The sequence below is a fragment of the Vitis riparia genome, chromosome 10 (genome assembly GCF_004353265.1).
Source record: "Vitis riparia cultivar Riparia Gloire de Montpellier isolate 1030 chromosome 10, EGFV_Vit.rip_1.0, whole genome shotgun sequence".
Taxonomy (NCBI): Eukaryota; Viridiplantae; Streptophyta; class Magnoliopsida; order Vitales; family Vitaceae; genus Vitis; species Vitis riparia.
The window spans coordinates 13770798-13796282 of record NC_048440.1 but is presented as its reverse complement, the minus strand read 5'-3'; the positions used below and the strand labels follow the sequence as shown (position 1 = coordinate 13796282).

The window sequence follows — 25485 nt, the reverse complement described above, 5'->3', positions numbered from 1 at the left end:
GAACCAAAATTCATGCTATTCTTGTCCCCTTACCCTTCCTTGTTTAAGTTCATTGCCATTTATAATAATAGCTTAATTAATCTATTTCCCATCCTATTAATTCATGATGCTTTCTCTTCATCATTGAAGTTATCATTGGTATGGCACTTAATTAATAGATGTGCCATGGAATTTTTCAATGCCTCTTGGGTACTAACACATGACAAAATCCCTTGCTTAGTGCCGAAGACAGTATTTTCTATATCAGTCGTGTTATACCTTGCTTCTCCCCCTTAGAAACATGGATTTATTCTCTCAGCAGGACCACTTATATTTGTCATATATAGGACCCTGGAATGCAAGTATTTTTAATCCTGTGGAAGTCTTATATCTGCAAAAAGCACAATCAAGCTACCCATGGAATCCATGATTGTCTACCGTTTTGGCACCCTCCCCCATCAGTCCATTCACATGTCTTCTGGCTACAAGGCTGCAATAACTACCAAACCTTATTGCTTTAGCCATTTTTCCACCAAACCCCATTTAAGCTTTAGTCATTCTTCTAGGAGCCGCCCTCTTGAGCACATCCTTGGTCCTATAACTTTCAGGGTGGGTCATCCATGGACTTCTCTTACGGATCAGAAGAGTAGACCTCCCCAGGCCTTTACAGCAGAACATTCGGAAGAGGTTCTATTTCATACACAATTTAGCTTTTGCCAAAGATCAATATTTTAATACTATGGTATTTGGAGGAAAATGAAAGACATTGCTTAGATATTTTCGGTTCCATTGTTTGAAACCAAGGGAATTTGTAATGAAAAGGAATTGGAAGGGGCCGGATTCAGGAAATGGGTTACAAGTTTGAATTCCATCCTGAAATGGCTCTTTTAGCACTTCAAGAAACATTTTGCTTCCACATTTTATACTCAGTAACCATGTGCAGATTGTCATAAATGTTATACAATCCCTCGCTTCCAATTCCTTTCTTCTTCCTTATTCACTAATTTCTAATGGTCCTTAATAAGTCAAGCTTGAACACTAAGCTCAGCTCGATTGACCAGCTAAATTTCACCCATATTTAATGTTACGATCCTAGAGTGTTGGGTGTCTTATGTTTAAAGGGTTGGAAAATTCTATAAAATCAGAATGTTGTTCTACTCATTTGAAATCTGGAATTGTTCCTATTGTCATGCATGAGGCTGTGCTGAAACTTCACATCCGCTTTCAAGTTATGGTCTATAACACAAGAAAATCGGTTATGGTCTGGATTGTGGTCGGTTCTTTATGCCATGCCAATGTAGAGGCAGATCAAATTGGGTCAGTCCTATGCTTGACATGCATGATTGTGCAGCCTGGTAGAGCATTCCAATATCTATTCCAATTGCCATGAGCATTCCCCCACATGCTATTCTGGAATCACCCTGTAGATGGACCACTTGACCTAGGAAAAACCAAAAAGCCTGGTCTCTAGACGACACTGAAAAGCATTTTTGTCATTCCGTAGAGTACAGAATAATTTGAATACCAAACAAAGTTGGAAGCTTTGACGTTTTAGTACCTTCCCTTCCATCATCCATCCATTGTAAAATTCTACTGCTATTCCCACTCCCTATTCTGTAACATCAGATAAGCGTATTTCAGGCTATTAATTCCCATATTAATGTTCTATATAAAATACACTCTGCAACTCTAGTGTCTTGTAACAATTCGTGATGTCCTCTTTTTCAATTAACCCATCACATGATTGGGAACCAATTTGTGTATCCAAATCAACATCTAGCCTTGTTCTTCCATATCCACTTTGATACTGGAAGGCTTTACTAACCAACAAAAATCTGCATATGGTTGTTAATTTGCAGGTGGTGGAAGTGGCAAAGGAGCTAAAGGAATCTGGGCATCAAGATATAGCATTGCAACTACTGAAGATACACGATCGCCAACTCGATATTGAGAGAGATGCTGTCAGTTATTTCACAATAAAAATGGAAATAATGCAAATTCTCATTGATAAAGTACGTATTAGAACTTTCTGGACTCTTATGTGAAGAGAAAAATTAAGGACGTAATATCTCAAGACTTTGAAACCGACTTACACTTCTTTCTATCCCTAATTCTTTTGTGCTTTCCCATTTTGCTTCTTGATCGAATGTTGTTTTTCTACAGAAAATGCGCAATGAGGCCTCGGAGTATTCCAGGGACATTGAGGAAAAGAGATCAAAGCACAAGCATTATTTCAATTTCGAACCGTTTGATAAATTGAAGGTTCGTTACAATAGTGTTTCACCATTGAAAATATTGTAAGGCATAGAAGCTTTACAAGGTGTCTTAAATTTGGCCCATTATCATTGATTGATAATCCACTATAAGAAAAATGGCTTATAGCAGCGGCCAGCAGCCTCAATAAAGATTAAAAATGATGTGACTATAACATATATATAGTTGTATACCAAATTGACTACCATAGAGCGTGGACATAGGTGGTGCAACTATATCTTATAGTTGCGGTTGTAAGCATGGTCGTGAGTTTATATTAAAACATTAAGTAGTGGATACAAGTTCACTACTATGAAAACAAATTATAGTGTCACTATTTATGATGCCCTATTAAAATAATGATACAATAAATGTGATGCATGATATAAGATATTTGCACTTAGATATTTTGGTGACTATTTTTTTATTTATAATGTCATTATTAAAAAAGGTGACACCATAAGATAATAAAAATTTTAAATATGATGACATTAACACTATTTTACAAATATCATAAGACTCTTTTAGAAAAGTGACAAGACAAAAGTAGCTTATTATATTCATGGCCAAAAGCTCTCAAAAAGCCCTTCTATAGCCACTCATCACCATTATTGAAGCTTTCACCACCAAATGAAGCAACATTGCTACCCATCAAAGCATTGTCATCATTACTGCTCATGTTGTTGCTCCATACTATTTGATTTTATCTCTACCATTGCCACATTGAACATGGTCGGCATAGCCTCTTCTCTTAATGGTTCACATCTCAACCACATCTCCTCTCCTTTATCCTATTTTAACCCGAGGCTTTGAATCTTCAATATTCATTGCATTCAAGTTTTTTTTATTTTTTATTTAATTCTTTTATATATATATATATATATATTATCACTCCATTACTAGAATATTATGGATTATCATTTTTAGAAATGTAAATGTCTTTATCTTATTAGAGGTCCAAATCCATTAAAATCTACATTGGATTGACTATTTTTTTCCTGGTTGAAAAGGTAAGGAGAAGTGAAGTTACTTCATGGACCCTTGACATATAAGATTATTAATGAAAATTAAAATTATCTTCCATTATATGATATCAAAACATGTTTACTAATTAAAAACTATATTGTATTTTACAGGAAAAGGTGCATCAAATTTAGGAGGGTGGTATTATTCTCATTGACTTAAAGATAACATAAAGAGTGCTTGGAAAGTGATAAGCTATTTTTAAGGTATGGAAAGACAAGAAGGTTGTGGGAGCATATATATCATAGAGTTACAAGAGTTCAAGACAATGACTACTTGTTGAGTTGCAAGAGTTGAAATCATTGATACGGAATTTCATGCCACAACAAACTAACTCTTCTTAGCAACCACTACTTTAATCTTACCCATCTTCCAAGCCACCACCTTTACCAAAGAGTTGACATCATGATGTGATTTACTATTATTTGTTGGTCACTTTTATTTTGGACAATATACAAACTTGGACAAAAATATTATATTGAGGGCTGAAATTTTTTTATCCCCATATGTGTTCATAGACGAGAATTTTTCCTTATTTTCATCTCCCAATGTGGATAGAAATATTTAGAGATAAAATTCTTCCATTCTCTAAACAATTGTTAACTTTTTAAATTGAAATAATTTTGTCTCTAAGTGTAAGTTGAAACATTTTGAGAAGAAACTTTTGTATTACTCAAACTATATGTCAATATTTCGAGACATAAATATTCCATCCCTAATCTAATTTGAAATATTTGGAGACAATTATTTTGTTGTAGAAACTATATGTCAATATTTTAGGATGAAAATATTTCGTCTCCTAATGTATAAAGTAACATTTAGAGAGAAAATAATTTCCTAGCTCAATGAGCTCTTGTGTTGTCAGATGATTTAATTGATATTTGTTAAATTTATTTCCAATGAAACTTTTGACTTTATGTCACAAAAAACACTCATTGAAAAATAATTTTGGCCATGATTTTGTTTCATTAAAGATATGTTTCTATGACAAAATTGAGTTTTTCATCCCCAAAAAGATAGAATGACACAATTATAAAGACAATTCTACAATGTTTTTATGCCATAAAAATAAAATTTTTAGAGATGAAACATTTCATCCCTAATAATGTACTTTGTTGTAGTGACCCAAAAGTTCTCATAACTCCCTAACCATGAAGACTTCTTCTACCTCACCATAACCAATCTTTGTTTTGAAACCCTAGCATTACCATCATTAACCTTCAAACCCATCTCCATAGGATCGTTGGGAATGTGCTCCAGTTGAGGAAGATGACATCGAGAAGCTTGATCAATTCTAGCTTTGGTGACTTTAATCAGGTATAGATTCAATTTTTGTATCACAACTAGGGCTTTTTCAGAACCTTTATTTTATAACCGAGTGACTTTCTCTTTCCCATGGCTGATTTTACTAATGAACTACAAATATTATTAACTTTCACGTAATTTGGGTTTTTTGTTCATTTTGGATTTGGTTTTCTAAATATAGTAATGAATGCAATGTGGATCTCATTATTCACTTTGTGATAATTATTATGATTTTGAATATAGGTTATTGGGCCTTAAGGGATTATGTGGATTTTGTTTTATGTTATTGAATGTGGTGATCTGGGTTGAAGAATAAAACTAGAATTCATGATATTATGACATATGTTAGAAAATCATTATTACAACTTTAAAAGATCTCAACCATTATTGTTGTCATGTTTGACTGTCTGGTTTTAAATTTTTTTATTCAACTTAGTTTACATGTTTAAGGATAGCTCATAGAATTGTGAAGTGTCTTTGCGAGGAGAGATGTTTGTTTGAATATCTTCTTGTGTTCACGACGTAAATAACAAATAGTAAATGGTAGGAAATATTAATCTATTATAGTTGTTCATCTGTTACACTATTTAAGTATATAATATTATAAGATATTATCTTTACAAACATAAATAAAGACTAGAATAAAATAAAACATTTATTGAATTAGTACTATATCCATAAATATTCTGTTTCATAAATTAAGATAAATAACTTTTGATTTATATTTATTTATTTCACATTATATTAACTTATTAGATTATGAAGATCCTACTTTCTTAAGTGAAGTACAAGAGTTTTTAGTATATTTTAAAAATTAGAATAACTAATGATTAAGAATAATAATTAATTTATTAGATTGTGAAGATATTATTTTCTTAAGATAAATAATCTATAGTATTACAAGATATTATCTTTAAAAATAAAAATAATGAGTTGAGTAAAACAAAACATTTATTGAATTAGTAAATATGGAGATATTATGTTTTATAAGATTAAGATAAATGAATTTTGGTTTATATTTTAAGATAAGTACAAGAGTTATAGGTATTTTAAAAATTAATAACTTGTAATTAAAAATATCAATTAATTTATTAGAATATGAAGGCACTATTTTCTTAATATAAATAATATATCGTATTGCAAGATATTATCTATAAAAAAATATAAATAATGATTAAATAAAATGTAACATTTATTGAATTAGTATATATAGTGATATTATGTTTTATAAGATTACGGTAAATGAATTTTGGTTTATATTTATTTATTTCATTTTATATTCATTTATTAAATTACAAAGACATTATTTTCTAGAGATAAGTACAAAAGTTATATGCAGTTTAAAATTTGGAATAATTAATAGTTAAAAGTAATAATTTAATTATTAGATTTTAAGGGCTTATTTTCTTAGGATAAGTAACTTCAAATAAATAAAGAGTGTTGGGATAGAGCTCTTAAAAGTATGACATGATGTAACAAATTTGAACTTTATTATTTATCAAATAATGTTTTTGTTGTTCTTTTATCTATCCTTACTCCATACATTACACCTTATGAGCATTCTAGTCTGCATTCCTTGCATTGCACATGACTTAGGTGCATTAAGAGTTGCATAGAAGATCCAAGTCATAAGTTCCTTGCAAGTAATTAACTTATTCACAACCAGTTCATGGGCCTAAGCAACCCATTAGAGGTTGTGGTGCACTACCTCTTAATTGGAGAGATAACTGGTTTCTTGGCCACTTATTAAGATGGATTGTCCATGGTGAGTGTACTAGTGTATATAATTACATATTAGATAAGACCTACAATGAGTTGAGACATAAGGCCATTGAGTAGCCATGATATCACCAAACTGCTACATTTAGAGAATACCAAGCTTGTGCCATGTTAGCAATGACTTTAACCTATAGGTTAGATCCTAAAGTGATTATGACCTATGGATTGGGTCATTATTGATGGAAACCAATAGTATTAGGTATTCTCAATAAGGGCACCATGATATCTCATGAGATTGAGATAATGTGTCCCACTAGATGATCCTTGGGAGGCGTGTTCATGTAAACTATGGTCATAATAGTTCCTTAAGTAGAACTAGACATAAACTCTTTATAAGTTAAGATATGTGAGATGATCACACAATAGAAGGATATATAACTCAAGGATGATATGAAGGGAAAAACTCAAATCTCTCTGTTTCCTAAGCCCGGATCAGGGTTAAGAACTTACATAACTATCCTAGCTAGGCCTTTTCTAAATCCTATGCACAACGAAAAAATAACATTTGTATACTTTAAATGGATTCAAAAAGTGCTAACGAAAAATAATATCTCAAATTCGGATTTTCCCAAATCAAATCCACGTGGTGCAGATAAAGAACAAAATCGCAGAAGTCTTGTAAACCCAAAGTCTTCTGCCTGATGACTCTAACCTTGATCTTGACAAACTTCCGGTGTGGATGGAAAGGAAGGTGGAGGTTATTATTCTTTCTCTCTCTATTTGAAGATAAAAGATGGCTCTCTAGAAAAACTATATGAACCCTAACCCCTAAGGAGGTATTTTTAGGGTTTTCTACTTAACTTAAGTGACTTAAGCTCACTAAGGGCTTGGGTCATTTAATCTAGCCCATAATGGGTCCTAATTGATTAATTAACCCAATAGGGCCTACTAATTAATCAATTAGTCAAATCTAGAGACCTTGTTCACTTACCCCTATGCAACCTTGCATAATTACCAAAACACCCTTATGTACAAAAGTGGACCTAGAGCTAATCCGACCATCATAACCCATGCCAACAAGGTATATGAGCTCAAAGAGAGGATCGACCAGTAGAACCCATAGGAATACTAGCTCCCTCAAAATCCAATTCTAAAGTTGATTCAACATCCCACTATAAAGAATTAGCTAAACTCCGGTATTCTATGTAAATAACAACGAGACACCAAGTGCTCGGGTCCGTGACCTATTATCTATTGAGTTCAGTCTCCCCATGAACTGATGTTCGTAGTCTAACAAGGTGAAAGCTAAAAGAACCTTTCAAGACTACCTCTACCATCCTTAAGTTACATATTCCCCTAGTGTGTGTTCAATTGACATATCTTAAATCTAAAAGAACCTATGTCGAGTTCCATTTAAAGAATTATTATGACCATAGTTTCCATGAACACACCTCTTTAGGATCACCCAATGGGACACACTGTCTCAATCCTAAGAGATATCATGGTGCCTCTATTGAGAATACCTATTGCTATCGATTTCCATCAATGGTGACCCAATCCATAGAGAATATATGATCAATTTACGATCTCACCCATAGGTCAAAACCAAAATGATGACACAAGTTTAGTGTTCACTAAATGTTGAAAGTCAATACAATGAAGCAGCTTGATGAAGTCGCGACTACTTGATAATCCTATGTCATAACTCACCATAGGTCCAGTTCAATGTGTAACCATATATACTAATGCCCTCACCATGGGAAACCCATCCCAATAACCAAGACTAGTCATCCCTCCAATTATAAGGTAGTACACTACAACCTATAATGAATTATCTAGACCCATGAATTGATTGTGAACAAGTCATCTATTTGCAATGAACCTGAAACTTAGATCTTCCATACAACTCCTAATGCACCCAAATCACATATAATGCAAAAGATACTAGGCGAGAATGAGCATAAAGTACAATACATGGAATAGAGATATATAAAAGTGAAATTAGAATATCATTAAATAAATAATGAATTTCAAATCTATGACATCATGTCATACTTTTAAAGGCTCTATCATAACATTATGAACACCAATATGGTAAAAAAAAAAAAAATTATATTAGACATCATATGATTCGCATGGTTGCATTCTTTAACAAGATAGAGATCCTTGGTGATAAAATCGATGAGAAAACCCAAGTTGATATAATCCTAGAGTCCTTACCAAATTCCTTTAACTAGTTTCAACTCAATTATACTATGAACAAGTTAATGGTGAGCTTGTCTAAACTAATGAGGGAACTCTAGATGACTAAAGGGATTATTAAGGATGCTCAAGATGTTTACATGGCAATGAAAGATTCTTTAGGTTCTTCCCATAATAAAAAGAAGAAGAATACTTTCAAGAAAACCAAGTAGGGGAAAACCAAGGTTAGGAGAGGCAAGAACAAGGGAAAGGACAAGTGTTTCCTTTATGGTAAGAAGCCACTAGAAAAATGATGCCTATTCTACTTAAAGAAAAAAAAAAGTTATGTTTCATTCACTTTTAATTGAATCATGTTTAGTGGTAGATTCTACTAATTCATGGTGAATAGATTCTAGGGCCACTAACCATATCTGTAATTCCTTATAGGGGTTTCAACAAATGAGAAAGTTGAATGAAGAAGCGATGTAATTGACTCTGGCGTCTGCTATAAGGATAGTTATGCAAGTAGTGAGAGACGTTACTCTTGTATTAGAGAAATATAAACATTCAAACTCAAGCATTTTCTTTATATATCTGAGTCTTGAAAGAATTTGATTTCAGTTTCTAACCTAAATAAATCATATTATTCATTTATTTCAATAATAGTGTTTTTATTAGAAAGAGTGATTTGTTTATTTGCTCAATTCCATTGGTTGACAATCTTTTTTGCATCACTCCTATCTTGCCTGCTGTTGAAAATCATCATGCTTCATTAAAAGGAAGATACCTAGCATTAATCAAACATACTTATGGCATCTACACTTAGGTCATATTGATCTAAATAAGATCCAAAGACTAATTAAGTTTGGAACATTACATTTATTAGTTCAAAAGACTTTCCAATCTTCTAATTCTATATAGAAAATAAAAGGACCAAGAGATCTTTTAATACGAAATGGGTTAAAGCCAAAGAACATCTGGATCTAGTGCATTCTGATACATGTAGACCTTTTAATGTCCAAGCACATAGAGGGTATGAGTATTTTATCACTTTCATTGATGATTACTCTAGGTATGGTTATGTTTACCTTATGCATAGGAAATTCGGTGCCTTAATAAATTCAAGGAATTTAAGGTAGAATGGAGAATCAATTAGATAAATACCTCAAGGTATTTTAATCTAATCGAGGGAAATAGTACATGTCAATTGAGTTTGATTATTTTCTTTAGGAACGTAGAAGTATATCTCAGTTGAGTACTTTTAGAACCCCACAACAAAATGGAATAGTGGAAAAAAGAAATCAAATTCTTATAAACATGGTAAAATCTATGATGAGTTTTTCAACACTTCTTACATCCTTTTAGGGATATGCCTTAAATACCAATAGATATATTCTTATCTGGTTCCTTCTAAATCAATACCTTTGACTCCTATAGAGATGTGAATGGGCTATAAACTTGGTTTATACCATATTTGCATATGGAGGTGCCCTATATACATGTTGAAACCAAAGGTAGATAAGTTGGAACTAAGATCAAAAGTTCATCAGTTTGTTAAATATAAAAAATGGACTAGGAATTATTATTTTTATAATTAGGTCAACCAAAAGGTGTTTGTGAGTACAAATGCTAGATTCCTAGAAGATGAATATATGATGGATAATAAAAGTAGGAGTAAGATTGATTTGAAAGTACTAGATGAGACTCTCATGCATAACAATTCAAAAAACTACAAATCTATTGTTAACCATTCTTGTTTCTAATACAATGATACCTTATCATAGTGGGAGGGTTGTTATATACTCAATCTTATTCATATATTTAAGAGAATCTTTTGAGGCCATTAGAGGAACATGAGATCAATCCACATATTCTGATAAAGCAATGAGTGATGTGGATGCATATATTTGGAAAAAGGCTATGGAGGTAGAGTTGCAATCTATGTATCCTAATCAAATTTGGGAACTTATAGAAGTACCTAAAAGGATAAAACTCATACAATGCAAATGGATCTACAAAAAGAAAAATAAAGTAGGTGGAAAGGTTTAGACTTTTAAGGCTAGGCTTGTGGCGAATGGTTATAATAAAAAACTTAGTTTCAATTATGAGGAAGCCTTCTTGCTGATAGTCATGCTCAAGTCTATCAAATCTCAACTATGAGATATGGAAAATGGATGTCAAGATTCTATTTTTGAATAGAAATCTTAATGAGTGCATCTATATGATGCAATTAGATGATTGCACAGCAAATTAAGAACCAAGAGCATATGGTGTACATCCATAAATCTATTTATGGATTAAAGCAAGCATCCCACTTGCTTCTCAAGCTCAAGTGGGCTCCCTCCTACCCCAATAAGGCACTAGCCTTATGCATTTGGCCTTAGGACCAAATCCTGGGTTTAAACCAACCACAGGGCTCCCACTAACATGAGCATCAACCACCTCAATGAAAGACCAACTCAATTTGACTAGTCTTTTTTTAGTCCTCACAATTAGATGATATAGATGGGTTGTTACTCATATCAAAAAGTCTATTTCTAGTATAAGAGTTCTCAAGTAATTATTCCTTGTGGCCTCCATAACCTCTAGCCTAAGTTAGTAAAGACTTCTTTCAGTCTTTGTAACTACTAGCCCAAGAAAGATGTGTTTCAACTATAGACAACTAAAATAATGGTGAACTAAACTAAGATACAAGGATCTCAACACCTCTCACCTCTTGAAGAAAGAAAGAAGTAAACAAAATAAACACAAAACTAAAAAATTCATTAAAAAAAGTTACAAAAAGAAAAAGAAACACAAACACTAAAACAATCTAACTTATTTCCCTATGGATCCTCTCTCTCCCATTTTCTATATATAGTTCTCATATTTATAGATGGAATATCTCTCTCTTCCCCTATTGCTTCGAGTTATCCCTAGCTAGTTATGCATGCTTCCTACCCATGCTATAGATGTAGCAACGCAACCATCAATAAAAAAAAAATGTTAGTCTGAAGTAGATGGTCGCACTTCCTATCTTTTCAATATGACAACATGGTGGTATGAATAGATCAATCTGAGCTACAGGTGCATTATTTGTTGTGAAACCTTTATGAGTATGAGAAGATTGGAAGATGTGGTATGTGCGCATGGTGGAGTCATGAAGGTAATGTGCTGAGATGGAAATTGTCAAGGGTGTGTTTCATAGTTAGAAGAGATAGCACACTTTATTATTGGGAAGGTGTGCTACTTTATTAGAGGAAAATTACACACCAAGGGTTATAGATGTGTCTTTGCCTTATTAATGAACAATAGCATATTTATGATTCTTGTAACTATGAGCAATGTGCAAGATGGAATGGTATACTGTGCTCTCATCTTGGTATATCTTAGGAAACACATGATTTCTAAAGCACCTAAAGGAAGTGAACAATCTGAGTTGAGCCTCTTTAGTGTACAATATGAAGTGCACAATGTAAATTAGGCCTCTTAGTGCGCAATCAAGACCGCCACTTAAAGGTGCACAATCTCAAGTACGCTTCTCTAAGTGCACAGTTTGGATTGGTGCCCCTAGGGTACGTAGTCTATACTAGGCCCTACATAGTACACTATCAGGAGCCCTACTTAGGTTGAAGTGCACTATCGATGGTAAAGTACCCTCATTTTTGGTACTCTTTTCTCCATGAAGTGTTGGAAATGCTCTAAACCTACCTTAATACTATAGAAATCTGAAAAAACATGGCAAATAAATTTTCCTAAGAGATTAACATCAAACTAACACTAGGATTGTAATAAGTGCCTCAAATACACTAAAGTAGGCTATTTTAGAGCCATCATAGTGTAAACTTTGAGTTCTCATCACATCCTCTTGCCAATTTGTTGCTAATCACTCAACAACGAAAAGAAAAAAACAAAAATGAGAACTCAAATTAAAGAATAAAGAATAACAAAATTTTAATGAAGAATGGAAAATCAAGTATGGCCATCTTAAACCAAAGTATAGGGTACTACAAGCTTTGAATATACTCAACTAATATATTAATTCGAAATATCTAGGTGATATTAGTTCCTGATAGACTAAAAGGTTTTAAACTAATAGTTTCACAAAAGTTTCCCCTTCATCCATATATACCACCTCCCAATTTTCAGACAGTTGAGCCCAAAAGATTGATTCAAGGCAAGCAGTCACTTAATCTTCTTATGTCTTTTCACTACATTTTTTTTTTATGCATGGAAAAATGTACATAAACATCACTCTATTGCTTATATAGCGACTTTCAGCTTATGACTCTCAATTCAATCAATCTAAGGCAATAGGTGATGAAACACCCTTGAACCTACTTACCAAGCTCCATGTGGTAAAAATTGATTTTTCCAGCTTCTTATCACTACATCCACCTACAAGATGTTTAATGAAAGAAGGCAAACTAACATTTTTTTTTTTTTTTTTTAAAGTGAACTTGTTCTTACCTTTGAACTGTTGTCAACCCCTTCCTGTATAGTCCAAGTCTCTCAGATTGGGAGAGTGTAATGCACAGTATGTGAGAATTGGAAAATGAAGAAACATTCTTATTTATTTTCAATTCTCAAATAGTCCATCCAAATCTACCAACATCAAATAGAAAACAATCTTGAATACACTCTTTGATGCAATTCAAAACTCAAGTGGACCAAAAAAAACACAATGGTTAAAGGAATTAAACTTGATGACAAAAAGAAAAAAGAAAAGAAATGAAGAAAACAACAAAATGAAATGAGAAGAAAAAAAAAACAAGAAAATCGATGAAAAACAAAAAACAAATTTGTTAAAGGAACTATACCTACTAGGGATGGCTTCACAAGTTCGTAGTATGAAAGATAAAAGTGAAGCCCTAGGGTACATCTTCTCAACTTTCTCCTCCAACACCCTTACCTAGACAATGAAGAAAAGAAGAAGAAGAAAATCAATGAAAAACAAAATTAAATTTGTTAAAGGAGTTATTCCTACTAGGGGTGGCTTCGCAAGTTCATAGTATGAAAAATAAAAGTGAAGCCCTAGGGTACATCTCCCCAACTTTCTCTTCCAACAGCCTTACTTAGGTGATGGAGGAAGTGGATAGACCAATTACCCCCAATGCCTCTAAGGAGACATTGCCCTATGGATATGGAAGTTATAATAAGGGGTTTGGTCTCTACTGCTCTGAAAAATAGAAGGCCTTATTGCATGTCTACCTTTTACTTTTAACACCCTTTTAGGTTGTGCAAGCATTGTGATGGCTAATGGAGTTGCCTTGGCTTTGACGGTTTGTCGTGGATGCATGTCTCTAACCCTTTTCTTTTGTTCCTTACCCTCAGATTTTTTTAGCCTTATCATCTTTCATAACAAAGCATTACATTGGTGTATAAGTATGGGTAAGCACCTATGGTCTAAGGAGTTCTTTCCCTATTTATAGAAAAATCATATTACTTTTCAACTCCTCCTCTATATCTCAACTAATGCATTGATATATGGGATAGCAAAGTCATGCGAGCATTTAGAGCTCATTTTTAGGAAAAAGTCTCCATTTCCCAAGTTAGTGCCAAGGAATAATGAATTTTAACTATTACGCGTTGGCATAGTGACTAAGGAAAGCAATTAGCCTTCTTATGAAGGAGATTGTGCACTTAAGGAGCATGCACCCAATGACACACTTAAATTACATGGTCTATCTTGTGCTCATGAGTGTGCAATCCAAGTCACTCAAAGGTGCACACTTTAAAGTGCTCTCCTCCAAGTGCACCATCTAAATTGCCTACTTCAGTTTCATAGTTTAGATTGTGCTTTCAAGGTGCACAATTGGTGTTGTGCTCTCTATGTGTGTTATCTTATCTTTACTAAGGAGCTAATCCTCTTTTGTTCTAAAGGATGATATGACTCAAAAATACCAAAAAGAAACTCATATTTGATTTCTACTAAAGGTGTGGGTCTTGAGTGAACCTAGGAACTAGAAGACTTCTACAAAATAAAATATAAAAAGATAGTAACAAAAATTATATATATATATATATATATATATGTATGTATGTATGTATGTATGTATGTGTGTGTGTGTATATGTAAATGTATATATATAGATATTAAAAACAAAAAAAAAAAAACAAAATTCCTTATTCATTGCATTTCTACTACTACCACTGGAAGTTTGGTTTTGGCAAAAGGCTCAATAAGGTTTGTGGATCGATGTGTTGGGATAGAAGTAGACAATTGGGAAGTATCATTCTCTTATGCTTACACCCACAGAATGAGAGATTGGGTAGAAGACTCCTAGGTAGATGAGTTCTGCAATGACTACCACAATTTTCGACATCTTCATTGGATGGGACTCAATCTAGGAACATCCAAATCACAGGTTTGAGCATTTAATTTCTAGATCTATGTTTTTTTTTTTTTTTTTTTTTTTTTTTTTTTTTTTTTTCTGAAACCATTGTTTTTCGTTGGGTTAAATTTTAGGAATAGACAACATCCACCCTACAAGATCCAAGGCCAATGAACAAAGTAATTTGAGGTTCCAATAGATTGTTAGTAACACACCAGTATTTGTAGCTTGTAATATTGATAATCATATCAATTTTGTCTTGATATAATTATGATTACAAACATTATAAAAGTTGGGGTTAATCATTTTCTAATTGAGATATGACTCATTGAGGGGTTTTTTAAAGTGTTTGAACAAGTTTGGGGTATAAATAAGATATTATTTTTCAAGTGATGGGTTGTGCTAGAGGGATGGACAGTTAGCATAATCACTCCTACTTTATAGCTTTTCATCATGTTGCATCCTCCATTTTCTATATGAAGACTCAATGCAAGATTAAGAGAAAAAAAGAGATAGAGATTTTACCCACATTTAAAAAAAAAAGTTAGAAAAGATGATGGATAAGTAGATAAGATTCCTTGAGATTCAAAATTTGTTTTTGAATTAAATTAGTTAAAAATGGGATGGAGATAATTCTCCATTCAATTTGAAATTATTATCCTATAGCAATAAGTTTGTCTATAAATAATACAATTATTGATGAGTCTGACAATCTTTCTCCATAATGTTTGAGTTTCTTTATATCTTTGCTAGTTTTTCCGGATCAAGTTTTCCTAGTGTCCATGTCCACCTAGAATCTGGAGAGTGAAAGTACTAAGAAACTCTAATAGTTTCATTAAAAAAGATATTACCAATCATTAGAGACTATAACTTAAGTTACAAAGATCTTCCATAGGTATTTATCGGGACTATAATATTATTTTTATCTTACAATTTCTCTATTAAATTATAATTAATACCTCACTTAGATGGATTTTCAAGCAATTTTAAATCATGTTGTTCAAAAAAAATTACTAAAAAAAACAACATACAACAAATCCACTTTTAATTAAAAAAAAAACACAGTTTCTTAATTTTTTGTATTCCATTATCAGTTTTTAGCTTTTCTATAAAATAAAAATAAAAATTGTAATAATTTTTGCACAATTTTTTTTTTATATGTTTTTTTGTTTTTTTTTTTTTTCTTGGTTATACCTTTGTCGGTGCCACTTGATGATGAATCCTTTCAAAAGATAGATAGATATCAAGGACGCGGAAAAATAATTGTAAATCAAAGAAAATTTTAATGGCTACAGATAAAGAGAGAGAGAGAGAGAAATGTGATCCATTAAAATATGGAAAATGATAGTTCAACCATCATTTCTATCATCAATTTTTCCATCATTTGCTTCACTTTGCTACATTAGTTTCCTTTAAGAGCTGCTATAGAGAATAAATCCTTTTAAAGGGTCCTGCTATAGAGAATAAATCCTTTCTTTTAAGGGGAAGAAGCAAGGTATAATATAGGCTGCTGCTTTATAAAATATTGTCTTTGGTTGTAAGCAAAGCATTGTGTCATGTGTCGGCACCCAAAGGCATTTCATTCACGTGTCACATACATTAATCAGGTAGTTAGGACCATGAATCCATTTAAGTGGCCAAAATATACTCTTTTAGCAATCTCCAACATAATTTATCCATTTAAAGACAATTGGGGTTGATGAGGCCTACATGAACAGAACAACCTTGTTCGACCATCATTAAATTATGGAAAATGATAGTCCAACCATCATTTGATTAACTTTTTGTTTTAAATCACTTTAGGACTTTTTGTTTTTTTTTTTATCCTATTTAATGCTTCATCGAAGATGAATTAAGATACATCATATTACTTATTAATATTTTATTTAATTAAATATGAGAGATATAATAAATGGTAAAATATATTATCCAACCTTTATTTTATAATTCCCTTTATACGAAAATCCCAAGTTGAGATTAAAATATACATATCTCATAAATCAAAAATTTATTATTTTAATTTAATTTTAAAACTTTTTATTTATATTACTTATTTTGTAAATAATAAACTTTGATAATAGATTAAATATGTAATTTAAACAAAAGGAAAAAATTATATAAATTACAATGAAATGTAATACTAGTATATATTATTAAATATATACAACATGTTCTTATATATTTAGCAATACAATATGATATTTTTTATTTATAAATATTAAATATCTTTTAATCTTGAATATTATTACCAAAGAAATAAAAAAATTATTTAATAAATGATAAATTGTAGAGTTGTTTCCAAATATATAGTACTAAATATAGGGAAAAAATCATATTTTTTAGTAATTGGAATATAATATAATTTTTATTTTAAACAAATATCAATCATTAAAGTAAAAAATGTTTTTTATTTCATTTTTTATTTTTTATATAAAACAAACATGTATAGTTTAAAATATTTTATTGGATATAATACTTAAGGATTTCATATTGTACTTAAAAAATATTATTAGTATATTTTTTACTTAGTGAAAAAAAAAAAAAGTCACTTGCTTCTTTCTTACTATACTTTTGCATGAATTGAAATTCATGCTATTCATGTCCCCTTACTCTTCTTTGTCTAATGTCATTGTCATTTATAACAATAGATTATAATTAATCTATTTCCCATTAGTTTATGATGTTTTCTCTTCACCATTGAAGTTCTCATGAAAATGGTCAAAGTTCATAATTACAATTGAACTTCATCTTGTTAAGGAGTATAATGTACATATTGAGCTCAATCATCTAAGTTTAAGTTTTTAGAAAAATAGGTTATTCAATGTGGCATCAGAACTTTGTTTGACGGAAGGACAAATTGCATATTTGTTTACATATTGGGCCTTATTCATGGCCTAGCTCCTATAGTTCTTCATAGATGTTATGCACCATATTAATGTTGATGAGGTTTGTTGTAATAGCTGGTTCTTATTTTGTATGTATCAACCAGGACAGAGGAAATATGTTGGGAGGGGTTAAAAGAAATATATTTTGGCCATTTAATTCATAGATGCGCCATGGAATCTTTGAAAGCCTCTTGGGTACTAACACATGACAAAGATCCCTTGCTTAGTGCCAAAGACAGTGGGTTTATTCTCCAGCTGGACCACTTTTCCTTGTTATATATATGACCACGGAATGCAAGTATTTTTAATCCTATATAAGTCTTATATCTGCAAGAAGCACAATCAAGCTACCCATGGAATCCGTGATTGGCTACCGTTTTGGCACCCTCCCCCATCAGTCCATTCACATGTCTTCTGACTACAATGCTGCAATAACTACCAAACCCTATTGCTTTAGCCATTTTTCTACCAAACCCCATTTAAGCTTCAGTCAAAATTCTTCCTTTTCACTCCACAAGAGTTCTGGGGGCCGCCCTCTTGAGCACATCCTTGGTCCTATAACTTTCACGGTGGGTTATCCATCAACTTCTCTTACGGATCAGAAGAGTAGGCTTCCCCAGGCCTTTACAGCAGAACACTTTTTAGAGGTTCTATTTCCTGCACAATTTAACTTTTTTCAAAAATCGGTATTTTTAAATTATGGTATTTAGAGGAAAATGAAAGACATTGCTTAGATATTTTCAATTCCCATAAAATCAGCATGCTGTTCTACTCATTTGAAATTTGGTTATGTTTCAAATGCCATTCATGAGTCAGGACTGAAACTTCACCTCGACATTCAAGTTATATGATCTATAAAAACAAAAACCAGTCATGGTCTGGTTTGTGGTTAGTTCTTTATGCCATGCCAATGTAGAGGCAGATCAAATTGGGTTCAGTCCTGTCCTTGACATGTATGATTGTGCAGCCTGGTAGAGCATTCCAATTGCCATGAGCATTCCCCCTCATGTCATTCTGGAATCACTCAGTTGATGGACCACTTATTATTTTTGTTTCCCCACCAGGTTTAAGGTAGTGTAATCAGAGTTCTTATTCAAAAGATGTGTCATCTTGATCAATCAAAAACCTTTGACATTTTAGTACCTTCCTTTCCATCATGCATCCATTGTAAAATTCTACTGCTGTTCCCACTCCCTCTTCTCTAACATCAGATTGAGTGTTTCGGGCAATTCATTCACATAATGTTCTATATAAAAGGCTCTCTGCCTGAATGAAACTTGAATAGGAAAAGGGTCGAGCTCCCCTACACCTGAACTTGACACATTCAAGCAGAACCAACTCAACCTTGAAAGCACCTTATTTCATACGGTTGTTAATTTGGCGCAGGTGGTGGCAGTAGCAAAGGAGCTAAAGTCATCTGGGCATAAGGATATTGCAGAGAAACTAATGACAATACACGAACCCCAAATCGATACTCCGGAAGAACCTGCCGACCGCCATTGCAAAGAAAAAATGAAAATACTGGAAATTCTGATTGCTGAAGTACGTATTAAAACTTTCTGTGCTCTTATGTGAAGAGAAAAATTAAGGACTTAATATCTCACAACTTTGAAACCTGCTTACACTTCTTTCTTTCCCTAATTCTTTGTGCTTTCCCATTTTGCTTCTTGAATGTTGTTTTTCTACAGGGAATGTTCCCTGAGGCCTCGAAGTATTCTGCCGACATTGACAGTCACATGTCAAGTTACGAGCCGCATTTGGATTCCCATGTTTTTAAGAACTTGAAGGTTCGTTACAATGTTTTACCAGAGAAAATATTGTAAGGCCTTGAAGCTTTATAAGGGTTTTTAATTTGGCCCCATTATCATTGATTGACGATCCCACGGCATATGAAATAATTATTTTCATGGTTCAAAAAGTAATTTTAACATAAGTTTTTAAATATACTTTTATTTTACAAATTTAAAAAATCATCCTCAAAACTTTTTTTTCAAAATTAATTTTAAAAACACTTCTCAAACAGAATGTAACATTCTATCTCATCATATCACTGCTGATAAATTTTTTACTTTTACAGTTTGTCATATTCTGTGGGCTGGATCATCACTCGGAGGCAAATGAATTGCGTAAAAAATTGGAAAAGCCACTAGTTGTTCCCCAAGAAAAGCCACCAGTTGGCCCCCAAGAAAATTTGGAGCAGAAGCCACCAGTTACCCCGCAAGAAAACCTACCACCTGTCGCCTAAGAAAATAAATTTGGGGCAGGTGCCACCAGTTGCCCGCCAAGGCTAATAAGGATGAGCCAATAAAAATCCACCTCCATTGGCTCAGACAACAAGGATACGACCAATAAAAATCCTGCAACATCAAGGTGAACCGAGAGAGAGAAAGAAAATATAGTTTTTAAGTCTTTACTACTAATTAACTAGAAGTGGCCTATGGGAAATGTGGGTACGTACAAGCAAAGAAAAACCTTATGATGTCATAATTTTTGTATTTAGCCTTTTCTGTGTGGGTGTTTGAGCTTGATTGTAATAATATCTATGAGGAATTGAAAATTTGAACTAGTTATTGTCAAGAAAATTTTCTCTTTTAGATCTTTGTTGGATAATTCCAGAATTAGTTGCTAAAGATTTTTTATTCTTTCCCTATGCAGCTGTGTAGCTATGTATGTGAGTAATTGTATTACTTAAAAAGGAGAAAAAATTAGGAGATTTATTATGCCACATGACTGACAAGTTAAGCACATTTGATAAATATTTAAAAAAAGTAATTAAATAAATCCTTCTAATTTGTTATAGCAATAAATTATAGAAGAGAAAACTTCACATTTGGTATCAGAGTCATGATAAAAAATATGTGATTTTCCATATGAGATCGAGATCTCTTAGTGTTGATCTATGTTAATTTACTATTTTGATTAATAATACTAAACTCATTATTTAGGTTGACATAATGTTAAATAAGTAATATTTTCTTATTTTAGGGTTTGTCATTCATGAAGAAAATTTATATGTTTCTCTTATTTGCTAGTTTTTTCTCATTTAAGTAAAATTTCTTGAAGAGTTGATTACATTCATAAATATTTTTTATTAGAACTTAATTTTGCATGTATCAAAATTACATGATACTCCTAATTTCATAAACAAAAAATGTACTTTTCAATTATGAGTAGTGTACCTCTCAACAAATTTACACACCCAAGGAATGAGAGTAAGAAGAGAAAAAAGTAGGGAAAATTGTGTTTTGGGCCTTAATGTATGGTCCATATAAGTTTCATATTTAAGCCCAACACCCAAGAGTGGAAATTGAGAGTAAGGATATTGTCTTTAAAAAATCCCTAAAATACCCTTAACTATTAAATAAAAAAACTAACCAATCACCTCACCTTTCTCATTCTCTCTTTGACTCTTTTGCCCGTCTCTCACCTATTTGATAGTAGAACCAACTTGAATCATTTTTCTTCATCAAATATGAAAGATGATTAAAAATTATTATTACCAAATGTATTTTTGAAGTGAATAACTTTTAAATACCTTATCAAATATTATTCTTTTTTTCAAACTTACATAATATATAATAAATATCATTCTTTATTTCAAACCTATATTATTTCTCATATATATTAAATAATTTTTAAACACCTCCTAAAATATTAATGTTATTTGTTTACTCTAACTTGTAAATTAGATATCATCAAATATTATATTTTTTCAAAGTTATAGAACATATAATAAATACTTTTTAAATACCTCATAAAATATTATTAATTTTTTTTTCTAACTTGCAAATTAGGCACATGGTGTTTATTATTTTTTTATAATATAATGTAAATACTCACATGCATATATATTTAATATTAATCAAGAAGACAATATTTATAAGACTAATTTACTAATCTTCCAATAATTTTGAAAATGTAAATAGGGTAATTGGCCGAATTAAAGTCTTCAAAAATATTCAAAATTTCTCCATTCCAAAATTACCTAATTGCTCTCCACACTAATCCTAAATATTTTTGAATAAAGATTTAAATATTTAAAACCATTAAAATAAATACTTTCTTATTAAAGCAATTTTTTCAAAGTAATAAGATAAAAATCATGAAATCTTCAAAACTATAATTACAACAAATATTTTTAACTTTAAAACTAATTTCATAATTTAAATTAATGATTTTAAAAAATAAAAATGTTATAAAAATAATTTTTGTTTATTTTTAATGCCATTTAAATATGATTTTTTTAATCTCTATTAATAACAATGAAATTATATTTACAAAGGCAAAATAGTAAAAATATATATTTCATTTAGTTTACTTATAATGAAAAATTCAAACATGATTGATTTTAATTTTATTTCCTATGTGTTAATTTTTGTAGAGAATGTCTTAATGACATAGTTTGGTAAAAAAAGAAAAACAAAACTATCAATAATCGTCTTAATGTCAAATTCAAGTTATTTAAAAATCATATAAAACCTATTAGAAGCCTTGTACACCCTTATACACTTAGCACATTTCCCTTGTACAGTTAGTGTAATATCCTTGTACAGTTAGTGTAATACCCTTATACAATGACACAAATTTCATATATCTCCTAATTTATATATCCATGTAGGTGTATTAATCATATTTTCAATGGTTTGGTTGAGAAAATGGTGGATGACTTAGGGTCAATTTTTTTCCCCAAATATCATTATTGGGAAAAATATTAGAATTTTCATGTAAGAGTTAAATAAAGTGCATGACATAGGTGTACAATCATTGGGTGACAAGGAAAATAAAAAAGTAGTTTAGAATCGATTAAAATCATTCACAAAGGGTAATCTTGTACACCTTTGTACAATTAGTACATTTCCCTTGTACAGTTAGTGTAATACCCTTGTACAATGACACAAATTTTATATCCCTCCTAAGTTATGTGTCCACATAGGAGTGTTTCACCATATTTTCAATGATTTAGTTGAGAAGATGGTAGATGATTTAAGGTAAAAAAAAAATTTCTCCAAATATTATTATTAGGAAAAATATTGGAATTTTCATGCGGAAATTAAATAAAGTGCATGACATATATGTACAATTCATGAGTGATTAAAAAAAATAAAAGAATGACTCATAATCGATTATAATATTTCACAAAGGGTAGCCTTGTACACCTTTGTACACTTAGTACATTTCCCTTATACAGTTAGTGTAATACAATTGTACAGTGACGCAATAAATAAATAAATAAAATTTATTATTTTTTTATTTTCATATAAAAAATATAGTACTAAACAAGGTTTTCAATTCCATTTTAAAAAATAGTTTTTCATTTTTTAATTAAAAATATTTTCAAAAAGAGACAATATAGAAAATAAAAATTATTTTTAAAAATAAAAAATAAAAACTAAAAAAATATTTTAAAACCAAACTCAAATATAATCTATATAATTTTTAACTACTTGTCATCTAAAATAAGTAAATATACCTTTCAACCCTTTTATATAAGAAAATTTCAATTTCTACTATGTATTGATATAATCAACTTCTAAAGTTCCATCATATGAAAACATTTTAATTGAGTACTTAAAATAAAAACTTTCCATCCATCCTCTTTCTTTCTTTTTCTTTTTCTTATTTTAATAAATTTTCAATTAATTCAAATCATTAAAATAAATCCTTAATAAACAAATTTGTAACATTTCATATAACTTATTACTAAAAGTTATTAAAATAAGGAAGAAAGAAGATTAAAAAAAAATAAACATTTTATTTTATAATAGTAAAAAAAAAAAACTTTAAAATACTTTTTAATATAAAAAAATTAAAATAGTGAATATATTTATTTTAAATAGTATTTTAATCATTAAATTATTTACTTCTAAAATATAAAAGATAAAAATAAATGTAAAATGTAATTTTTATTTATTTAAATTAATATTTTTTTAGAAAGTATTTTCCAAAATAGTCTTTGAATCATTAATATAATTTTTTTTATTTATAATTTAAAATAAAAAAATAATTTTGATTTTTCAATTATTTATAAAAGAGTTTTAAAAAATAATAAAAAATCCAAAAATGGTTAAATAAGAAAGAATAGTGGCATGTGAAGGGTGGTAGAATAAAGACAAAAATGAGTCAAGTGGGCATTTTTGTCTATTCCCATCTCATATCCTTGAAATCAATTATAAGTGTTTGAAGGACTCTTTATTAATTATTAAAGCCAAATGGGTCTAAAGCCCAATTCTCCCAAAAAAGTAAAGCAATATAAAAAATAATAAAACAAAATAAAATGTTTTTTTGTCCTATAGCTATATTATAATGACTTACTTCCAATTGTGTAAATATTATCATTTTTGGAACCTAAATGAGCTTTATGACTTTAAAACACATTTATAAGGTTAAGAGAAGTTTATATATATACAACACTAGAAACTTTTTTCCTTCTCCGATATAGAATATCACAATCACCTCTCATACAAGCATGGAGGAAAATATCGGGATATATCGCCGATATATCTTGTATCGGGAGGCGGCGACACGACATTTCGAGGAGAAAAATCGGAGGAGAGATATTTCCGTAAATATCGCCAAAATATCGGCGATATATCGGTTCAGGGAGATATATCGGAGATTTTTTGAAAAAATCGTCTCTGGTGGCAAAATATCGGTGATATTATCGCTGATTTTTTTGTGATATTTCCCCTCCTTCATGCAACGTGATCTGACGGTCTAGATCACGCCCGTGTAGATCCGACGGCCTAGATGTGATTTCAATGGTAATATGGCGATCCAACGGCCAAATTGCTCCCAATTTTTTATCCAACGGCCAAAATTGATTTTCAACGGTAAATTAATGTTCCAACGGCTATTTTGGCCCAAATTTATTCTATAAATAGCCCAAATTTGATCTATTTCATCCATTTTTGCTTTCATTCTTCATTTGCTCTCTCATTACTCCAATTTTTATTAAGGTTGCTCAATTATTTAATCATTTTAAGGTATATTTGTTTTAAATTGTAATTAATTTTGTTTGCAATTATAATTAATTCATGTATTTTCAATTAATTAGTATGTTTGCAATATGGATGATTTAATGCTATTTTACATTCAATTGTAATTAATTTTTATATTTTTATTGAATTAACTTAGGTTAATTTGATTATTTAATTATAAATTGATATGTTTATTTTAGATGATTATTTGTGATTTATTTTCACATTTAGAATTAAATTAAACTAGTTAACTTAGCTAAATTATTTAATTAATTTAATTAACATGCTAAATTATTTAATTAATTTAATTAACAAGAACTAGTATATTTTGAATATGAAAAATGTTTATTTAATGAATTTAATGTGTACAAATTATTGATATTTAATGAAATGAAATATTTTATGTGACTTTATAATGAGAACAATTACAAAATTAACATTTCTTATAGATCGACATGATATAATTACATCTAATATCGCAAATTATATTATATATATATATATATATATATATCAAATTTTTCAATAAAACAACTTTAAAATGTCCATTATACTTCTAATTATATTATTATGAGGTTTTCCTTGCATTTCTATGAGCTTTTAATAATTTTAAGCCTACCGATATTTTTGTCCAGAATATCCGCCGATATATCCGTAAAATCGAAGTACCGATATATCCGTGATTACCGATATTTTCATCCTTGCATACAAGCACAAAGTCCTTGTTATATTCCACAAGATAAGTACTTCATAGTGCAACTCATACTTAATTCCTTACCTCCTAAATAGTATGATTTTTTCAAATGAATTGTAGCACTATTAAGGATAAGTGGAATATATATGAATTGA

The 25485-nt window shown here is 30.7% G+C and overlaps 2 protein-coding genes across 2 annotated transcripts; both read left to right on the top strand.

Moving 5' to 3' along the window:
- The first annotated feature begins 368 nt into the window (after positions 1-368).
- LOC117924168 lies at positions 369-3805 on the top strand. The gene is made up of 4 exons (XM_034842750.1): positions 369-666; positions 1839-1991; positions 2143-2241; positions 3369-3805. The coding sequence occupies exons 1-4, from the start codon at positions 397-399 to the stop codon at positions 3387-3389; spliced, it is 543 nt and encodes a 180-aa protein (XP_034698641.1). The 5' UTR covers positions 369-396; the 3' UTR covers positions 3390-3805.
- A 14180-nt stretch (positions 3806-17985) lies between these two features.
- Positions 17986-20257, top strand: LOC117923443. Its single transcript, XM_034841729.1, has 5 exons — positions 17986-18306; positions 19046-19201; positions 19348-19446; positions 19737-19804; positions 19889-20257. The coding sequence occupies exons 1-5, from the start codon at positions 18013-18015 to the stop codon at positions 19902-19904; spliced, it is 633 nt and encodes a 210-aa protein (XP_034697620.1). The 5' UTR covers positions 17986-18012; the 3' UTR covers positions 19905-20257.
- Positions 20258-25485: the final 5228 nt, after the last annotated feature.